At 46.5% G+C, this 19,781-nt stretch overlaps 1 protein-coding gene and 1 non-coding gene across 2 annotated transcripts in view; one reads left to right on the top strand and one right to left on the bottom strand.

The window, feature by feature from the left end:
* The first annotated feature begins 9,314 nt into the window (after positions 1–9,314).
* The window catches only part of TTC39C (tetratricopeptide repeat domain 39C), a 98,820-nt gene continuing 88,353 nt past the window's right edge, over positions 9,315–19,781 (top strand). Inside the window, exon 1 of the mRNA XM_043444282.1 lies at positions 9,315–10,070. Within this exon, the coding sequence (XP_043300217.1) occupies positions 9,919–10,070 (152 nt within the window). The 5' untranslated portion in view covers positions 9,315–9,918. The remainder of the gene's footprint in view (positions 10,071–19,781) is intronic.
* Positions 16,602–16,674, bottom strand: TRNAW-CCA. Its single transcript has one exon. It is a non-coding gene; the product is annotated as a tRNA-Trp (tRNA).

The raw sequence follows: 19,781 nt of genomic DNA, 5'->3' as shown, positions 1-19,781 counted from the left end.
CTGCAGTTGCCTCTTGTAAGTCTCTAGTCTTCTTCACATTTAAGTGGCCCTTCATATTAAGTCGAGTGAAGTCAGATTCCTTACCAGCTCCTCCTTGCCCTTACGTTCCTTCTCGAGGCATAGAAAACCTTCATGTCCTGACTCCTGCCTGCTTCCCCAGCCTCATCCTTCACCCATTCCTGCCTCAGCCCACACTCTAGAACAAGAAGACATCTCTAGGAGGGACGTCTGCTATTTCCCATGGCCACGCTCGTGCTGGTCCCTCTGTCTGGGGTATATTTTCTACCCTTCTCAGTTACCAATTTCCTCCTTCCTTCATAGGAGGAAGCCTTCATGAACCCCCACAGCACCCCGCATATACCTCTGTCTTAAGACCTTTTTATGTTAAGATTATCTGTTGGTGTGCCTGTCTCAACCACTAGACCAGAAGATTCCCAGATTTGGGGGCATCTTCTTCAACTTTGCCTTCCAGTACACCTAGCATACAGTGGCTGGCACCTGCTGTTGAACTGAACTGACCCTTGTTTTAAGTAAAATACAGTAATTAGCTCATCTTAGACAACATCTGGGATACCCTGCAATTTATGTAATGCATCCTTGGAGTGAATCACTAGTGGACCTATGACCACTGGTATGACATGTGTGAGAAAAGCTCTTCACAGGCGAGTGGTTTTTAGATTTGCTTGAATGACTGCAGAGAAAAACAGTGGAATGGTTATCTTAGTCTAGAGGAATGAAAAGTTGTGTTTTTTTTTTTTTAATTTACATAAGGTCGTTTTCGTTCACTAGGCATGTCTGGTAGGGCAGGGATATGGAAACAGTGACTTTGCTTTTGGGGCAAAGGTGAAGGGCTGTCCACTAGAGGTGGTTTTCTTTTTGAAAAGTAGAGTAAAGAAGACCGATCCCAAGCCCAGAAAGCTGCTGTTCTTTCCGTGGTTTGGGAAATGAAGAAACTAGTCCCTGGGTATCTGGGCATCCAGTTCCTTGTTGGTAGATGTAAACTTGTTCTCATGTTGCCTTTTCCATCTCACAGTTACCCCCTGTCTTCACTGTTTTTGTCTCAGAGGAGATGGCAGGGTGAAGGAGGTGAGGAGAAGTGAAGAAATGTGTATTTTTAGTGCTGACATAGCTGAATGTTCTGAGTCTTCTTTTGCAACCACATTTAAAAATAAATGTCAAGAGTTAGGATTTAAGTGATTTCTTGGTGTCCACATCCTCCTTTTCTCCTTAATGAGGGCCTGTCTTCTGTCTGGTCACCACTCTCTGTGGAGTGTGTCTTTCAACTTCGAAGGTATCAACCACTAATTGATAAAACGCACAGAATTTCTTAAGGTATTACATGACACACTTTTGTTTTAAAGGTCTAAGGATATCCCTTTATCCTCAGATCAATAACACATCCAAGGATACACAGATGATTTACCATCAGAATCTCACAGTAAACTATACTTTCACTTATTTATTCATGCAGTATTTCTGAAACATATCCTGTGGGTAAGAAATGTACAAAGATGAGCAGTAGCTGCTCTACTTTCAGGATTGTCACTCAGACAACTGTTTCTCAGAGGGCTGGTCCCTGACATTAGACTGACCTGGGGTTCTCAGTAGAATTGCAGACACTTGGGCTCCACCCTAGTATTAGTGACTCAGATTACATATGAGATCATGATCATATATTTTCCTGTATTCAAATTACATAAATGTATATTACTTTGAGCTTCCCTAGTGGCTCACATGGTAAAGAATCCACCTGCAGTGTGGGAGACCTGGGTTTGATCCCTGGGCCAGGAAGATCCCCTGGAGGAGGGCATGGCAACCTACTCCAATAGTCTTGCCTGGAGAATCCCCGTGGACAGAGGAGCCTGGTGGGCTACAGTCCATAGTGTCACAGAGAATCGCACATGACTGAGTGACTAAGCAGAGCATATCACTTTGAGGAAGAGGTGATGAGATGGCCATGTGAAACTCAGAATAACACGTGTGTGCATGTGTGTGTACACGCACACCCGCTAGTTAGGTGTATGTGTGTGTGTATGTACTTCCCCCAGACCTCTAGGAGGTACCAGGTTTTACTGTAACAACTAAGACTTACCCACTCTGTCCGATAAGACCTATGTTTAGACCTTACTTGAACCCTTACTGGCTGTGTGGCCTTGTGAAAATTATCCAGCTTGTTTGTATATCTGTAATCCTGAGATAAAGTCCACCTCACAGGGTTCCTTTGAGAATTACGTGGAACAAAATGTGTGAAGTCTTAACATAGCACTGAATATGTTGCAATGGCAGCCAATAACTAATACTGGTTTATGGATACTCTTCAAGATGAAATTTTTTTTAGCAATAAACTTTTTTCTGCGTCAGATATATGAAATAAAAAAATCAAAACCATAAATTCCCTTCTTCCATTGTTTTTCACTCAGTCATTTAGAATGATTTAAATTTTATATAAAGTACAGCTTTCTTGATGTATGAGTTATATACTGTAAGATTCACCATTTACAGTGTACATTTCAATGGTTTTTAGTATATTTGCAGAATTGTGCAGCCATCTTGGAAAAGAGAATGACTATCCACTCCAGTCTTATTGCCTGGATAATCCCATGGACAGGGGAGCTTATCTAATTATAGAAGATTTTCAAAATAAATTTTTAGTATGTTTGTGTGTGTGTATACTCTTCATAGGGAAGCAGACTGTTTAATAGAATATTTTAAAACAAATATCCATTGTTATACACTGTAGTGGATTTTTTTCTCTTTTACATACAAAGCTTTTTGAAAAGATAATTTTTCATTTTTCTAAGTCCTTTTCTGGAATTGTCTTCAAAATTTTATTCATGTTCTTAAAACTGTCTTCAGTTGTGGTGGATTTTCTTTTGAAGATAGATGTGAAAGTAACAAAAAATAGTGATTAGCCCCTTTGATAACTAATGGGGGAACTTAAACTTGGTGATACTATTTGGGGGCTCAAAAATCAAGGACTGGTTATAAGTTAATGATAGAAGTGTTCTGGTGTGGTTCATATGCTAACTCTGAAAGGGTAAAGAATCAACAAATTAATAGAAAATCAGTGAATATCAGATCAAAAGTTAAATGTCTGTTATAACCATTTCAGGAGTAAATCCAGGAATTAAACAGATTCTGACGAGCTTTGTACTGAAGTCTATGGATATGTATTTGACTACATGTTTCATCCGCAGTGTTGAGAAACCTCATAATATTTGTCTAAATATTGGCAGCACTTACCCCTGTCCTGACACAGTGAGAACACTCAGTGAGTGCCCTGTGAAACGCCAGAATGTCAGGGCACTCTGCTCAGTGGTGTCCATTCATTTGCACAAGCAACACCAGTGTGGGATTACCCACATTTCTAGAAAACTTTTTCAACTAGTTCCTTAAGTTACTATGGGGAATTCAGTGGTGCTGAGTTTTGGATAGGGACACCCAGATTGCTGACTTAACCCCAGAACAAAACACAAGTGATTAAATGAATAAGGCATGATTTTATGTTAGCAGTGTGTCTTTCCTTGCAAAGATAAAGCAACCATAACTGACTGCCAAACATGTTACACAGGACATAGAATATGCATTTTAAAAAAACATTCATACTAAATATTATTGATTTCTCTGTCCAATCCTTCAGGCAGTGTCAAAAACATATATTAATGGGTTATTAAAGCAGAGACAATTCAGATCCAAATGAAGAACTCTAAAGCCTAGTTATTTTTACCTAATATTTTTTATACTCCCTGAATAAAATCAGCACTTCTTCCTTAGGCTGCATTAAAATAGCAAACTTGTACTGTTTATATTAGAAATGGTTTAGATTAATCATTTCCATATGATACATTTGGTTACTTAATTGAACAGATTTTCTTGTAGCTGGATATTTCAAGATAATGCTGTTGGGAAAAAAGATAATTCTGTTGACAATATAGGACAAGAAGGATCCACACGCCTTCATTAATATTAGAAAACTAATTGTATAGATTCAGACAATATCTTGCAGCTGTAGCTTATTTGTGTGCCTACCCTTTCAGTTACTTGCCTTGAAGGTACTGATTGTCTTCATATCATTAATGGGGGAATTGAAGCTAAAGAGGTCAAGTAAAATTGCCCCAAGTCACAAAGGTAAGGCCTTGCAGAGCCCAAACCCTAGTCTATGATTTAAATGCCTGGCCCAGTCTCCATCTCCCTGCAACTTCCAACTCACCATACAATTGACAAACAGGGGCTGAGCACTGACTCCGTACTCTAGACTGTCTGAGGGAATCTGACTACACTTCATGATTAGGAACAAGTCTACCAAGAATCGCTGCTGCTTCCCCTTACACAGATTCACGGGGCGGGGTCCCCTCCTTCCTTCTATAGTCAGGGGAGAAGCCTGATGGTCAGAGAGTACTGAGGGGTGCTGTGTGTCAGTATTGTCATTGTTTAGTCCCTCGGTCGTGTCCGACTCTTTCTGACCCCGTGGCTGCAGCCCTCCAGGCTCCCCTGTCCATGGGATTCTTCTAAGCAAGAATGCTGAAGTGGGTAGCCATTTCCTTCTCCAGAGGATCTTCCTAAACCAGGGATCGAACACCCATCTCCTGCATTGTCCTATTCCCTGCCACCAGGGAAGCTCTGTGTTGGAAGTTAGTGTAGGAGCAGTTTAATATCTTAGTATAATAAGGCCAGGATTGTTAGCAAGACATGGATAACATTACATGAAGGGAAGGCAAATAATTCCCTTAGTAAAAATGGGGATTCCAGATAGAAATTAATCACAGTGGAAGTTGTACTTGGTTTTAGATACCCCAGGAGAAAACCTACCAGGGCACTCAGTACCTTTCAGCACCTCTCTCCTCCCTCATCCACGCGGACCAGAGCGCCTCTGCCTCCCCCAGCTACGTGCTCCTCACTGCACCCCAGAACTCAGCAGACCCAGACCTTGAAACCAGAGATACACTGTCCCTCTCCGGAGCAACAGTCAGGGAACAGAGAAGAGAAGCCTTGGGCATTCCCCAGGGGCTGCAAAATGCCTCAGTCAAGGGAGGGAACCAGGGGAGAGGGAGGCTTGAAGATTTCTCTGAGGAGGAGGGACGGTAGTTAGATCAGGGAATAGCAAGAACCAGTGCAAGGGAAGGAGAGAGGTTAAAGGGAAGGGATGAAGGAAGAGAGGCGAAAAGAACCATAGGAGGGAGGAAGGGAGGGAGGAAGGAGCGGCAGGAAGATGGGGAGATGGAGAGGGAGGGTCTCTGAAGGCCAGGAGAGGACCCAGATTTCCACTGAAAGACACATCCCAATCAGGGGCTTGGGCGGGAGGCCTCACTGCTGGAGCCACCCTGGGGAGGACAGTGATCTAAACTCTAGTAAACACCTGTTTAAACACACTGGGGTCCTTTGGGTATTTGGTTTGGGGAAAGACAGATGAGGTTTCCGATCAGAAGGGGATGGTTTCCTGCTCTGTGGTCACTGCTCTTGTTTCCAGGGCAGGATGACTGTCCTGTTGGACACATTTCTCCTCCTGCTGGAGAAACAGCCTGGTGGACCCCCATGGGCGCTCCCCTCCTTAGAGGCCAGCTAGTGACCCACCTGTGACCAGAGAAGGAGGGCCCCTTCCACAGAGTCTGACATAAAAAAGCAGTTAACTAAATCTACCCTCACAGAGCTCGCCTACTAAATCTTCAGTAGAGTTCAAGGACTGAGTTGGATAGCAAAGCTAGCATAATATGAAAATAGAGTGTGATATTAATTTCTCTGTTCTCCTCCTTTAAATTTAGAGTCCCAGACATTCTGGAGACCTGTGTTTACTTCAACTGGTAGTGCAGATTTACAGAGATACATTAAGGCATGGTTATTAGCATTACTAAAGAATTTTTTTAATTGGAGGAAAATTTTTTCTTAATACATATATTTTGTTGACTTACAATGTTTCCAGTGTACAGCAAGGTGATTCGGATATACATATATTATCTTTGATTATTTTCCATTATAGGTATTACAAGATATCAACTATACAGGAATTGGAGGCAAATTGCTTTACAATGTTGTGTTAGTTTTTGCTGTATCACTGAACTCAGTCATAATTATATCTATATCCTCTCCCTCTTGAACCTCCCTCCCCTCCCCCAATCCCATCCCTCTAGGTCATCGGAGAGTGCCAGGCTGGGCTCCCTGTGTTATATAGCAGCTTCCCACCAAGTATTTTAATATACTGAAGCACAAGCAAGATTTTCTTAAAGTAGTGTAGTCTCTAAAGGCATTTAAAATATGATTCCAAAATCCAAGACATGTTAAAGAAGACAAGGTTAGGGGGGAGTTTGTTGGTTGTCTTTCTCACATCATTTCTACTTCCCTTTTCCTAATAGATATGGAATTTCCCAGCCAAGGAGTTTGGGTTGAATTGATTCCACCTTCCAGATCTGGGAGAAGACTCTGACGGACTTAATTCAATCATAATAAGCCCCCCACCCCGCCCCGCCACCGCTTTCCCCCTCACACTGATTGGTTAAGAATAAGCACCTGAACACAGGCCAATCAAAGCCAGTGTGGCTGAATTAGGATTTTTGTTAAGAGTTGAAGCAGTGCCGCCTTACCGATGTCAAGAGGCATGTGTGCTAGGTTTTTCTGTTACTTGCAACCAAGACATCTTATTAAAAACAAAATCTACCAGGTAAAGGATAATACAGATATCTAAAACTTTTCACTGATCATTTGAACTTGGAGTTTCATTTTCATAATGAAATCTCATGAGGAACCACAAAAGACTGACAATACCCACTAGAGGTCTATGGAAAGGAAATGGGTTCTTTCCTCTCCTTGAGAGCTTTGCTCTCCTCCCTTCCCCCTTCCGTCACCTCCTCTCTCTCCTGGCATTTTCCAGGCAAGAGTACTGGGGTGGGTTGCCATTGCCTTCTCCCTTCCAAAGGAAACACTTGGGTAAATCTTCTGGGGCTGGAGGTGGTGCACTGAAGACTGCATTGGTTCTGCAGGAGGTGATAAGAATTTCAGTTTCAATTGCCTCATGCCCTAACGTGTTAGTAATCTAGATCTTTTTTTTCCTTTTGTAGGTAATATACACCATAACCCCTTAAATATCTGTCATTAGCTGCCATTATTAGCCCGTGAAGAAGCACAACCAGCCTTAATTCCCCACCTGCTAGGTGAACCCTGAGCAGGTGGCAGTACCAAACAGCTGCAGCAAGTGTAATTACATTTTGCCTGCCTTCACATTGTCTGCCTTCAGGATCATGGAGCCTGTTTTGAATGCTCTGTGTGTGCCTCATCACAGAGCAAATATTTGAAAATGTCTGTTCGTGCTGCTGCTGCTAACCTAATTGTTTTTGGTATCTGGTTAAATCCCACTCAGCACACATCTGGTGTATATTACCTGGGAGAGTTTCCCTCTATCCATAACGCCCCCTCCCTCGCCTGTTATGGGGTTGCTGGGAAGTTGCACTGGATCTTGGTCCAGTCTTTCAGCAGTTCAATTTCACAAAGTCTGCATAACCGATTGTGCTCGGTGCTTGAGATGGAACTAGCCCCACAAACCTTGCTTTGATTTTGTTCACCCACCTCCCACCCTCAGCTGCAGGGTCCCTGGAACAGCTTGTTAACAACTCCCACGGTGCCATCAGCACCTTCACTTTCACCCCCCACCCCCGCCCCCCAAGTAATAGGGACGTAGAGACCTGTGTGTAGCTGCCTTCTCCAGTTGAGGGAGTACAGGCAATCTGCTAAGTTTGGTGTTGCTCTCTTGGTTTTGCTCCCTTGTTGTTGTTTTTAAATATTTATTTATTTTTATAAATAAAGGCTTAGTTGTCCTGCTGCATGTGGGATCTTAGTTCCCTGACCAGGGATCGAACTTGTATCCTCTGCATTGGCAGGCAGACTCTCAACCCCTGGACCAGTACATAAGTCCCTCCTTCCCTTGTTGACTAGATTGTTTCAGAGGTTTGGGGGTGGATGCTTCCACAGATCCAAAGTTCAGGCAGCTCGTAAACACTGGGCATGTTGTCAGCTCTCACGAGCGCTGGCAGTGTGTTCCAGGGGGGTTCCTCTGGGACAGAGGCCCATGTGAGCCACGTGGCCACAATAGTACCTGAGATCTGAGTTACAGGACCCTGCTCATCAAAACACACACATACACACACACACATTTATCAACACTTAGGCACCTCTGTCACTGGAGTTCTGGCACTGGGTGCTGGCTCAGTGGAACTATAACCTGCTGATGCTTGAAAGTAACACTATTTTAAGTCCGTGTGTGCTTGGGTTAAAAAAAAAAGTCAACTTGTCAAATCCTTTTTGGAGTACATTGAAGGCAATGATGTCCTCCATTACAAAGTATTGTTTCCCAAGGCTGGGAATCATTGTTTTCTTGCTGCTTTTCACTGTTCTAATTTTTGGCCCCAGAGGTACTCAAGAATTAGCCTGGTGTTGTAACAGTTACACCCAGCAACTGAGAAGTGGCAACAATTCACATTACTCTTAAATTTGAGATGAATGTTGGGAATACTGTACTGTACGGGATGGCACAGACTATAAAAATAAGTGATAGCCACTTACAGTATGAAATTATTTTGGAAAACTTTTTGTGATCATTTATCTTATTGATTCCATTATAATGCTGGACATGATACTTAGAATTCATGGGTTATTTAGAAACCTGAACATCATTTTAAGTTTTACAAACAATTTCAGTGGTTAAAGCTTGGTCAAAGTTTCTCCAAACTGAATTTAATAAACTACACTTAAAGAATCACGATGATTTAAGAAAGGTGGTTTAATTATACATTAAGATCATAATCTTGATTGTAACAGCATACATAATTGATTTTGCTAAAATAAAAGAGGCAAAAGTTAATTTATGGAAACTCACAAAAACTGATTTATGTATTGTCTCCCTAACATTAACCTCCAACACACACCACCAGCCCATCATCAGAATTTCGTAAGTAATGGCTAAATTCAGTCATCTTCAGCGTTTTACTGACTTTCCGGTCCTACGGAAACTGCAGCTTTATAGTCATTTTTCTGCTGCATTGATATGAAAGTGTAATTGTTAGGGTTAGAGTATAACGCAATTGAACAGCTTAATTTATAACTTAAATATTAGGTGTTTGCTATCTGAGCCCCTGTTTGTTTCCTTGCCCCACGGTCCGGAGCCGGTGGGTGGTCAGACCCAGGCCCTCGCCCCTCTAGTTCTTCAACTCTGAGCTCCGGGCAGCCTTCGGGCAGGTGCCCCGGGCGCCGCCTCCGCCGCCCACCTCCTCAGGGATTGGCTTCCGCGGCTAGTGGGCGGTCCCAGGGTGCGGATAAAGTTGGGTGGCGCGCGCGCCGGCTGCGTGGGGTTTCGGGCGCCCGGGGTAAAGCACTGCGCGCTCTCGCCGCGGCCCGGGTGGAGTTCCCAGTTCGGTCTCCGAACCCGCTCGCCCTTTCCAGCTTCCCCGCGACTCCTGGGTCCGGTCCTTTTGGAGGAGGGGGGTCAAGGGCTGGGCCTCGGAGCCTCAAGCGCGTCCGAGCAGGCTCAACGCTCTGGCTCCGGGCTGCCGGGCGAGGGGCGCGGTGTGAGGGCCGGGGCCCGGGCGGCGCGCGGGGGCTGCAGGAAGCGAGGGCAGCCGGGGCTCGGCCCCCGCTCCGCCCGGGTAGAGACACCCGGAAACGGATTCACCGCTTCAGTGGCCGTGCGAGCCGGGAGCCTCGGAGGGGGGCGGGCGGCTGCTGAGTAATCCCCGCGGCGGCGGCGGCGGCGGGAGGCGGTGGCCTTGGCGCCCACGTCCCCGCCGCGCGCGCTGCAGCCCGGCCCCGGCTCCTCCCTCCGCGCCCGCCCACCGCGCCCGCGCCCCGCGCAGGTAGAGCCGGGCTCCGGGCGCGCGCGGGGGCCGCAGCGGCTGCCACCCCACCTCGCCTCGGCCCCGCGCAGAGCTTCGCGCGCCCATGGCCGGCTCGGAGCAGCAGCGGCCGCGGCGGCTGGACGACGGAGACGCGGCGGCGGCTCCCCTGCAGGACGCGGAACTGGCCCTCGCCGGCATCAACATGCTGCTTAACAACGGCTTTCGGGAGTCGGACCAGCTCTTCAAACAATACAGGTGACCGGCGTGCCCCGCTCCCCCGCCCCCTCCCGGCGGTCACTACTCCCTGGCGGGTCCTCGCATCCCCCGGCCTCTGCGCCTTGGCCCCGTCTCCCTTCCGCTCCCACCCCGGCTCCGCGGTCCTTTCTCTCCGCGGGACCCGCAGTGTCTCCCCTGACTTTCTCCCGGCCTCGTCCTGCCAGAGGAGCGCCCGGTGTCCGTCCGCTTCTCTCTAGCGGGTCGCGTCCCCCGCCGCCGGGTCCGGAGCCCGTGGGTTTTGAGATCTGGACCGGACGCGATTTGAGGCGGCAGCGAGCCCCGGACTTGCAGGGCCGTGACTCTGGCGAGGCGCGCCGCCCTCGCTGCCTTTGTGACACGGACCACACCAGCTGCAGCGTGCCTGCTTCGTGCTCCTCGCGTTACTGTGCATCGTTGTGCATTCCAGACGCTTTCATTGTTTGAAAACATATGCATAACTGCCTGGCCATGCAAGAATTTAAAAAAATCCAGCCAAACTCTGCTCATTCACCTCTCTCTGCCTGTTTTCTCAAACTCAGTCCGCAAAATGAGTTGCTAATGCTTTTCGAGCAAGCGTATGTATTTATGATGGATTTCTCTAACTCAGAGGTAGAAGAAAATGGAGGGATTTTAAACATACGCAGGAGAGAGGAAGCACACGTGTGTTCAGTTTATTGTTTTATTCGTCTTTTTAAAAAAAATTGAAGCGAAAGAACTGAAACCTCGTAGCTTTCTCGTGTGTGTGTGTGTGTGTGTGTGAGTGCGTAAGTGTGTGAGTGTGTGTGTACGTGTGTGAGTGAGGAGCCTTCAATTTCTTTGCGGAGCAGAAGAACCTGCTTTCTGGTTTAGGAAACAAGTTTGTGATTTGCCCTTTTAGTATCCACAGGACTCAAGGATGTTGATTGGCAGCTTCCCTGTCAGTGTTTTAAGGACCAATTGCTGCGGGTCTTTAGGGCCGGTGTTTGGTAGGAATTAGGGAACTCCTGTGCAGCTGTGATTGAGCGCCACGGCCTGTAAGCAAATAAGAGGAAAGCCCAGCCGGTGGGATGCAGGCGCCTGAAGTTTTCAGACATAAAAGAGTGGTGGTTTCTACCGTTGGGAGCGTCCACAAACTTAATGGCAAAGCGAGTATCTCACAACTATAAACTTTTTCACTAAGACATTTTACTTTTAAATCAGTTTTGAAGAAAAAAAAAACCCGCAAATGGAAACTTCTTAGCTCTATTCAGAACATTTTATTTTTAAAGCATACAAATCTGATTTCAAGCCAGAGTTTCATCAGGGATTTCTAGAGGATAGATTTAAAAGACTGACTTGTCTTGCACTCTCTCGTACAGGTTTTGTTTTTGTTTTGTTTTTGGAGCCATCTGAGATTGTATTTAATGAAAAATTTTATTTACTGTGCTTTGACTTTTCCAAAAAGACACACTAATTTACATTGTATGAGAGGGGATCGAGAAAGTCTTAGAGTAAGTTTGTTTTCTTTGGTTGTTGATCAAGATATGGGTACTTGCATTTTTCAATACTTCTTGATTTGAAATGTTCTGTTACTTATTTTAATGATCCCCCCCCCCATTGCTTTAATGTACTTAAATTCCTATCTCATGATTCCCATATACTGAAAGCATGAAATAACTCACTTTGCCTCATTTAGACAACTCTGTGCTCTGTTGTGTTAGTCATGTCTGACTCTGCAGCCCATGGACTGTAGCCTGCCAGGCTTCTCTGTCCTTGGGATTTCCCAGACAGGGATGAGGGTGGGTTGCCGTTTCCTCCTCCAGGGGATCTTTTCCTCCCAGGGCATGGACGGAACCTCTGTCTCCTACATTTCCTGCATTAGCAGGTGGATTCTTTACTGCCGAGCCACCGGGGAAGCCCCTATGCACTATTACTAGAGGGTGAGTTCCGAGTGCTAGGGAAAGCGTTTCTCTGCGAGTGTTGGGGGTGAGGGGAGGAGGTGTTCAGGCAGGATTTCCACTGCATAGCTAGAAGCTGTGGCTGTCTGCTTGTGTTTTGAAATGGGAACCAAGGATAAAGGAACATGATGTTGTATTTCTTCTCTGCCAAGCATATTTCCTTATATTCGAGCTATTCTAGTGATGACAAAGGAATGAGATGTATTTCATCCTCACAGTGTTTTTAGTTACGAGGCACTCAGCTTCTCAGCGTTTAGCACGGGCCAGGACACAGACACTGTGGTTCTAAATCCAGGGCTCTTTTCATTAAACCATTCTGACTGTCCCACCTGATTGATTATATTTTGTAACTTGCCTGGTGACTTTGTTTGCCAGCAGCTTAAACTCTTTTAGGGGTGGATAGTAGTAGCATCATCCTGTCAGCTTCCCAGCAGCCAGGGGCTGCCCTAGTTTTGCTACTTTTGTAGCTGCTGACTTTGGTTTCTCAGTTTGCTTACTTGCCTGTAAAGTGGGAGTTGCGCACACCATAGGGTGGTTAGTATTAGAATCCATGGTAGCTGGCACCGTGTAAGCCATCAAACACTAACCAGCTTTTGAACTTGATGCCTTCTCCACTCTTACTGTACTTTCTCCTTGATGGCGTAGTTTGAATAGAAGACAAAAAATGTCCTGAATGCAGGTAGCCTTTCTCTTTAACGTTAGCCTGGACTGTGTGCATGCTCAGTCGTGTCTGACTCTTTGCTACCCCGCAGGCTATAACCTGTGGGCTCCTTTGCCCGTGGGACTGCCTCAGCAAGAATACTGGAGTTGTGTGCCATTTCCTTCTCCAGAGGATCTTCCCAACAGAAGGATCGAACCCACACCCCCTGCATTATACTAGGATTCTTTATCACTGCCGAGCCACCAGGGAAGCCCTCACATGATGCATTTCAAAGACTTAGGTCCTACTACACATTGGGACACTTCTCTTCCCTTTCCAGGGTTGAATGGCCTGCTGGAAAACACAGCAGTGATTTCACACATGTTTGAGGAACACCTCTAACTCAGTTTACTTGCAGAAGAGAGAACAACTTGATTATCTCATTCCTTAGGATTTTTCTGTCACCACCCTTCCCTTTGCAGTAAACATTCTAGAATTGTATCATTACAGTTTAACAATAGAAACATTTGTGTCTAGTGTAACAGTAACACTTTAAGAAAATTAAAGCAAGAAGGTCACTTTCTCTTGCCACATTCCTAGGATGATAAAGTTTCACCAGCAGCTACCTAATGAGAAATGATTACTTCGTAGAAACGTTATCGTGAAGGTCATCATGAATTAGTGGAAAGCTGGGGTTGTATAATTTAGATATTATAAAGATAGGAACATGGGCTTCCCAGGTGGCTCAGTGATAAAGAATCTGCCTGCCAGTGCTGGAGACACATGGGTTTGATCCCTGGTTTGGGAAGATCCCCTGGAAGAGGGAATGGCAACCCACTCCATTATTCTTGCCTGGAGAATTGAATTGACAGAGGAGCCTGGCAGGCTACAGTCCATAGCAAAGAGTTGGATGTGACTGAAGCAACTTGGCATGCATGCCCATGCACAATAGAGGCTTTCTCTTGAGATATGACTCCATAGCTGGAGTTTCAAAATGTAGCTGTCACTTCTGTTGTAACTATAGTAATAATATAACTAGCTGCCCGGCTGTTGATGTTGAGTCCCCATCATGCGCTTGGAGATGTTCTTCCAGAGGCTGAGGCAGATTGGTTCTGATTTAAGCCCAAGAATATACCTTTGTAAGTGTGTGGTCCTCACCCTCCAAAATCACATTCTTTGTGTTGGTCTGGGGGCTCCGTGCTGTAATCCAGCAGTGCTCACTCCCCTTCCTACACACACACACACACTTTTAACTGCTGTTCATGTGTGTGATACACACTCAGACCTTTAGGAACTCAGACTTGTGACCAGAGGCTGTGGTTATGTGCATGAGGCAGGCACTAGATTTTTAGGTGTTGAGTTGCAGGTAAGCTTGGCTGGTGGGGAGAATCTGGAGATGTAGCCATGGCTGTTGTGGCCTGTAGGACTAGAGAGAAGCAACCGGTAACCCAGCTTGAAGGAAAATCTTACAGAGGAACTGAGGCTGAGCACTGATGGGGTGGAAGTGAACAAGCTGAAAGAGAAGGCCTTGGGGGAAGGGTGGGAGAGGAGGAGAACGTGAGCGGAGGTGGGTGGACATGGAACTCTAGGAGAGAGATGTGAGTTGGCATTTGGAGAAGGGGGGGTGAGACCTGCCAGCTGATCAGTGTTATTAGGTTGTCATGTCAGATGGGTTTTCTACACTTGTTTTCTTCTCAGATCTGCTGTTTGGTCCACGTTTCCTGTGAGTCAGGGTTGCCTTTCAGGCTGTTCAGTTAACTCATGCTCTCCATTGCCCTCACCCCTCACAGTGTGGCCCTTACATCTGTGATTAACACCCAGCTGCTTGGGCCCCAGGGTCCTGATGTCACCATCTCTTTCTCTTTGGGGCTTGAGGTGTTACTTTTGTAATCGGCAGACTAGGAGGAGAGGTGAAACTCTGAACTCTAAGGAGGACAGGAGACATTTGGAGCTCCTGAGCCAAAGAACTTTGCGGTTCTTATTTCACAGGACTGGCGTTGACTGTCCCTCTTCCCCTTGAGGCCACCATCTCCATCTCCTGCTTTAATTCCTGGCATTCTTTCTGACCCTAAGACATCTGCACTATTTACCCCTGCCAACCCGACTGCCACTTTCTGGCTGTAGGTATGATTAAAAAGTCCTGTTTGGTCATTGTCAGGTCAAACAAAAAGCATATAACAGAATGAATGATCACTGATGATAAATATGCGTAAATAAGGGCTTGATAGAGAATTAGTGCATAGTTGGTATTATGAATTGTGATATTTTTCTTTTCTGTCTTAAAGTACAAAGATGGCCAAAACGTATTAAAAACAAAAAGCAACAAAAACTCATGTTTAAAATGAATGTATAGGTCCTAAATTGTTTTAACACAGTTTATGGCACATTCAATCAAACCGTATTACATGTGGCCTTGTTTCTGAGCAGGTTGATTATAGAGCCAGTCTCACTGTAGAGATGGCTCAGTATAATTAGAGATTTTAGACTAGACCCCATGGGCCAAATCTGGTTTACTGGTTTTGTAAATAAAGGTTTTTTTTTTTTTTTAAAGAAATGCTTTAAAAAATTTTTTACTTATTTTTGACTGTGCTGGGTCCTTGTTGCTACACGGGCTTTCCCCCAGTTGTGGTGACTGGGGGCTACTCTCTAGTGGCAGGTCTGCAGGACTTTCGTTGTGGTGACTTCTCTTGTTTGGGGGCACAGGCTCTAGGGTACGCAGGTTTCAGTAATTGTGGCATATGGGCTCAATAGCTGCAGCTCCCAGACTCTAGAGCACAGGCTCAGTAGTGGTGGTACACGGGCTTAGTTGTTCCATATGCATGTGGGATCTTTCTGGATCAGGGACTGAACCTGTGTCTCCTGCATTGGCAGGTGGCTTCTTTACCACCGAACTACCAGGGAAGCCCAGTAAATAAAGTTATTAGGATACAGCTAGACTCACTTCCCAGATGAACTTTTTGGCTAACCCAGTATCTTCTTTGGTGGTTCAGAAAAGAATCTGCCTACCAGTGCAGGAGCTGCAGGGGACACGAGTTTAATCCCTGGTCGGGAAAGAACCCCTGGAGGAGGAAATGGCATTCTTGCCTGGGAAATCCCATGGATAGAGGAGCCTGGCAGTCACTGTCCGCGGAGTTGCAAAGAGTGGGACAGGACTGAGTGACTAAACAACAACAAAGTATTATGTCAACAACAACAAAGTATCTTCTCTGTGAAGAAATGAATGGCTACACAGAGCCTACAGCCCACAAAGCTTAACATAGTTACTCTCTGGACCCTTATAGAAAGAGTTTGATGACCCCTGGTACAAACCACTGTTCTCCCTGGAAAAACTTGAAAGGCTGGTGTAAGAGACCTGAACCCATATGTATCCAAGCTTCTCCTGTGCCCAGCAGTGTGTTGGATGCTCTGGACTCCAAGGGGGGCCCACAGGTCACCTGTGGGCGCCACGTGATCTGGCTGCTTCCAGAGCCAGGTACCTGCGCCTCGCTGCCAGAGGCCCCGGAGAGTCCATAGGTGCGGAGATGTAAGAAAGGAGAAGCAACAGGAAACAGAAATGGTGTGGGCAACTGGCGGGAGGGAGGAGGCTCAGCCACTGCCCTGTTCCACCCTGCTCAGCTCAGCGGTGTGTATATGCAAAGGCTGGGGGATTTTCTCTCCCTCCCAACTATTGCACTGTCTGAAAAGATTCTAATTAAAGATTCATTTGGCTTAATTGGGATGTTTAAAAAAAATGCAGTTGCCTGTAGAATAACGGGCGAGTTTATAGGAAATAATTAGGAAAAAGTGACCACGTCTATGGTGGGGGTCGGGGTGGCATGAGGCTTTTTCTTCCTCTAGTTATATGAAACCCCCTGTGGACCTCCAAATACATCATTGTGCTTCAGGGGTTAGACTTTTTGCACACTCTTAAATGTTTTTGCTTTTTTTTTTTTTTTTTGGCTGTGCCGGGTCTTAGTTGTGGCATGTGGGATCCAATTCTCTGACCAGGAATTGAACCTGGGCTTCCTGCTTTGGGAGCACAGAGTCTTTACCACTGGACCACCAGAGAAGTCCTTGCACTGACTTTTAAATCCCACTTTTTACACCCTAGTCTCCTCTGGAGATCAAACCAGTCAGTCCTAAAGGAAATCAATCCTGAATGTTCATTGGAAGGACTGATGCTGAAGCTCCAATACTTTGGCCACTTGATGCAGAGAGCCAGCTCATTGGAAAAGACCATGATTCTGTGAAAGGTTGAGGGCAGGAGGAGAAGGGGACGACAGAGATGGCATCACATCACCTCTGTGGATGGCATCACCAACTCAATGGACATGAGTTTGAGGAAGCTCCAGGAGAGAGTGAAGGACAGGGAAGCCTGGTGTGCTGCAGCCCATGGGGTCACAAAGAGTTGGACACGACTGAGCGACTGAACAGCGATGATAACTCTTCTGCCAGGGTCACCCTCCTACTTACCCAGCGACAGCAGGGGGAATTTGAAGAGGGAATTTGCTGAGAAGGACTCTCGGAGAAGAGAGAAGATAAGCGAAGCCCAGAGAGTAGATGGCTGTTATTTCAAAACCTTGCTTAGTGCCAGTTCTGCCCCGTGAAAGAGGTTGGGGTGCCGGGGGAGGAACTCCTCTCTGTCTTAGACATTTTCCACTGCTTCCTCTGTCCCACAAGTTCACCGTATCTGTTCGGCTGGTAACATAGGTCTAATCTGAGACTGAATAGGTCTTTTGGGGGTGAACCTGGGGATCTAGTCCTTACTTCAAAGCCTTACGATTTGGAGAAGTGCGTCCCAGTTTCTGGACAGGAGACTTTGCTTGCCTGTTCTTTGAGGTATAGTTGACATGCAGCACCCTCATTTCGGGTGTTAACACAATGATGTGCTCTTTATATGTGTTGTGCAGTGATTGCCACAGTGAATCTAGTTAACATTTGTCACCGTGCATAGTCACAAATGTACGTCCTAGAAGGCTGTTGGTTAGTTGCTGTCTTGATGGTGTAGTGACTTCTGACGTCTGATTTGAAAACAGAGACTGGACTCTCCTTCGTGTGTAAAGATGCTTGCTGGTTGGCCATCTCCACCCTTTTCCCTCTAGCTAAGGTTGCTTTCTCCATCTCTTCCTTCTTGCTCAAGAATTTCGGAACGAGAGAATGTGATACACAACAGGGAGTTACTCTTGTCTTACAGGAAAACGGTCAGTCTGTTATGACACAGGAAAGCTCTTTGAGAAGGTCTACTCTGTGCCGGGCTCAAAGGTGAGAAACAGGTCGCTGCTTCAAGCAGCCGTGGCTCACTGAATCCCTGGAAATCTGCTGCAGTCACTTCAGCAGTCTTACTCAAAGCTGGAATGTCTGCAAAATCCCTGGTCTAGGTGACTTTTCCTAAGATGCATCAAAATAAATACATAAGAATCATAAATTATTGGTAACTACTAGGTGGTGCTGTCTCTGTGCCAGGTCACACACTCCCCGTGTGTTCATCCTCGCCTTATCTTCCCCACAGTCCTGGGCAGGGTGCTCTTGTCACCTCCCTCTTCGTGGGGGAGGGGGGCATGGTGCACAGTGATACTGGATGAGCTGCCCAAGGTCTCACAGTAAGTGGGTGAGCTGGACTTGAACCTAGGGTGTCCGGCTGCAGAGCCTGTGTTTTTAACCACTGCACCACACTATCCTGCTTTTGTAATAACCCTTACGCTATGAGAAGTTGGCCTGCATGCGGCTCATGTCATTTTGGGGTGAACTTCCCGCTCCAAAATCTGCAACACACACTTGGGCACCCACAGGCAACCCAGTAAGCCACCAGAGAGGTCTGCCCACAGGGAGTGGGTCACCCAGGTTTCAGATGCCCTGTGGCTCCCAGCTGGCCTTGGGGTGAGGTCCCAGGTCTTGTCCTAGGATGGATGTGCTCTGATCTGGCTGGTCTGCTTCCCTGCCTCCCTCTTGCCCCTTCCTCGGTCCCTTCTTCCTTAGCTGTGCTGGAGAATTTTGCGTTATTTGACTGGTTCTGACTTGTCCCTCCCGACCCAACTCAGGTTCCCAGGAGGAGGTGGTGCAGCCCCTGGGTCGCTCCTCCATCCCTTCACCCAGCTCTGTGATGTGAAGTCCCTGTTGACATGGCTGCCTGTCTGGGTGCAAGGGCTGAGATGGGTGGACGTCTTGTCGGGTGTTCCTGAGGCCACCCTTTCTGAGGTCGCTGCAGTCACATGGAGTCCACGAGGTTTTGTGGACTCATCAGTGCCCCTTTATCTGCACGTGCAGCCCAGGGGCACTGCCTGTTAGGAGCTTGCTTCCTCAAACCCCTCCTGCATCCTGATGTGGAGGGGCTCTGAGCACCCCTGAACTGATGCTGTGCATTTCATACGCAGGTAGCAGGGCTCCTGTCTGGCCCTTCAGCTTCTTCCCTTCAGCGTATCCAGGCTGCCCAGTGCTTGGTGTGGGGCAGTGGGGAGCAGGGCTGCCAGCCAGCCTGTCCTGGTCTTGACAGGTGCCATCAAAGGAGAAGTGGAGAATCTGATGAAGTCTTCTGCTTCTACAGTGGCCATGAGTCTCAACTGCATCCAACTGGGGCAGGTAGCTCCTGGGCTTGAGCTATCCTCCGCTCCTTGTTGTCTCTGGCAGGAAGAACCACTTTTCACGTCTCCCGTCAGCCACCCCCAGTGCGCTAGGTTGCCCTGGGTGGGGACGGCATGATGTGCTTTGGCATAAGAAGACGCCAGTCTAGCTTCCCAACTCCACAGTCCCTGTCCTGAATTTCAGGATGAACTGGTCTCTGGAAAAACTTGGAGGCTGGAAGGAGAAGCTTTCCAGACAGGTAGCTCACAACTCTCTCAAATCTAACACCCTCTTTCTGTAACAGATGTTTTGTAATTCTCCTTCTACGATCCTAAAATGAAATTGACAGATGAAATGACCTAAGAAAAAAATGACCCGTGACATGTACACTGTCTAAAAGGCAGCAGAATGCCCAAATAGTATCATAAAGGAGAATTTAAAAATTCATAATACAAAATTACATATATTTCAAAACAGAAATGCTCAGCACACCATCAGAAGATAAAGTCATTAGGTGCTTGCACCTGTGTATAATGAATAAATTTGGATTTGAGAGGCAATCCGAAGCCATTCCATAGAAGAAAAATAAGAGTGTAGGTGCACCTGAGACAAAAGAAG

This window comes from Cervus canadensis, chromosome 23 (assembly GCF_019320065.1).
Source record: "Cervus canadensis isolate Bull #8, Minnesota chromosome 23, ASM1932006v1, whole genome shotgun sequence".
NCBI classification, from domain to species: Eukaryota; Metazoa; Chordata; class Mammalia; order Artiodactyla; family Cervidae; genus Cervus; species Cervus canadensis.
This window is presented reverse-complemented; position numbering and strand designations above follow the sequence as displayed.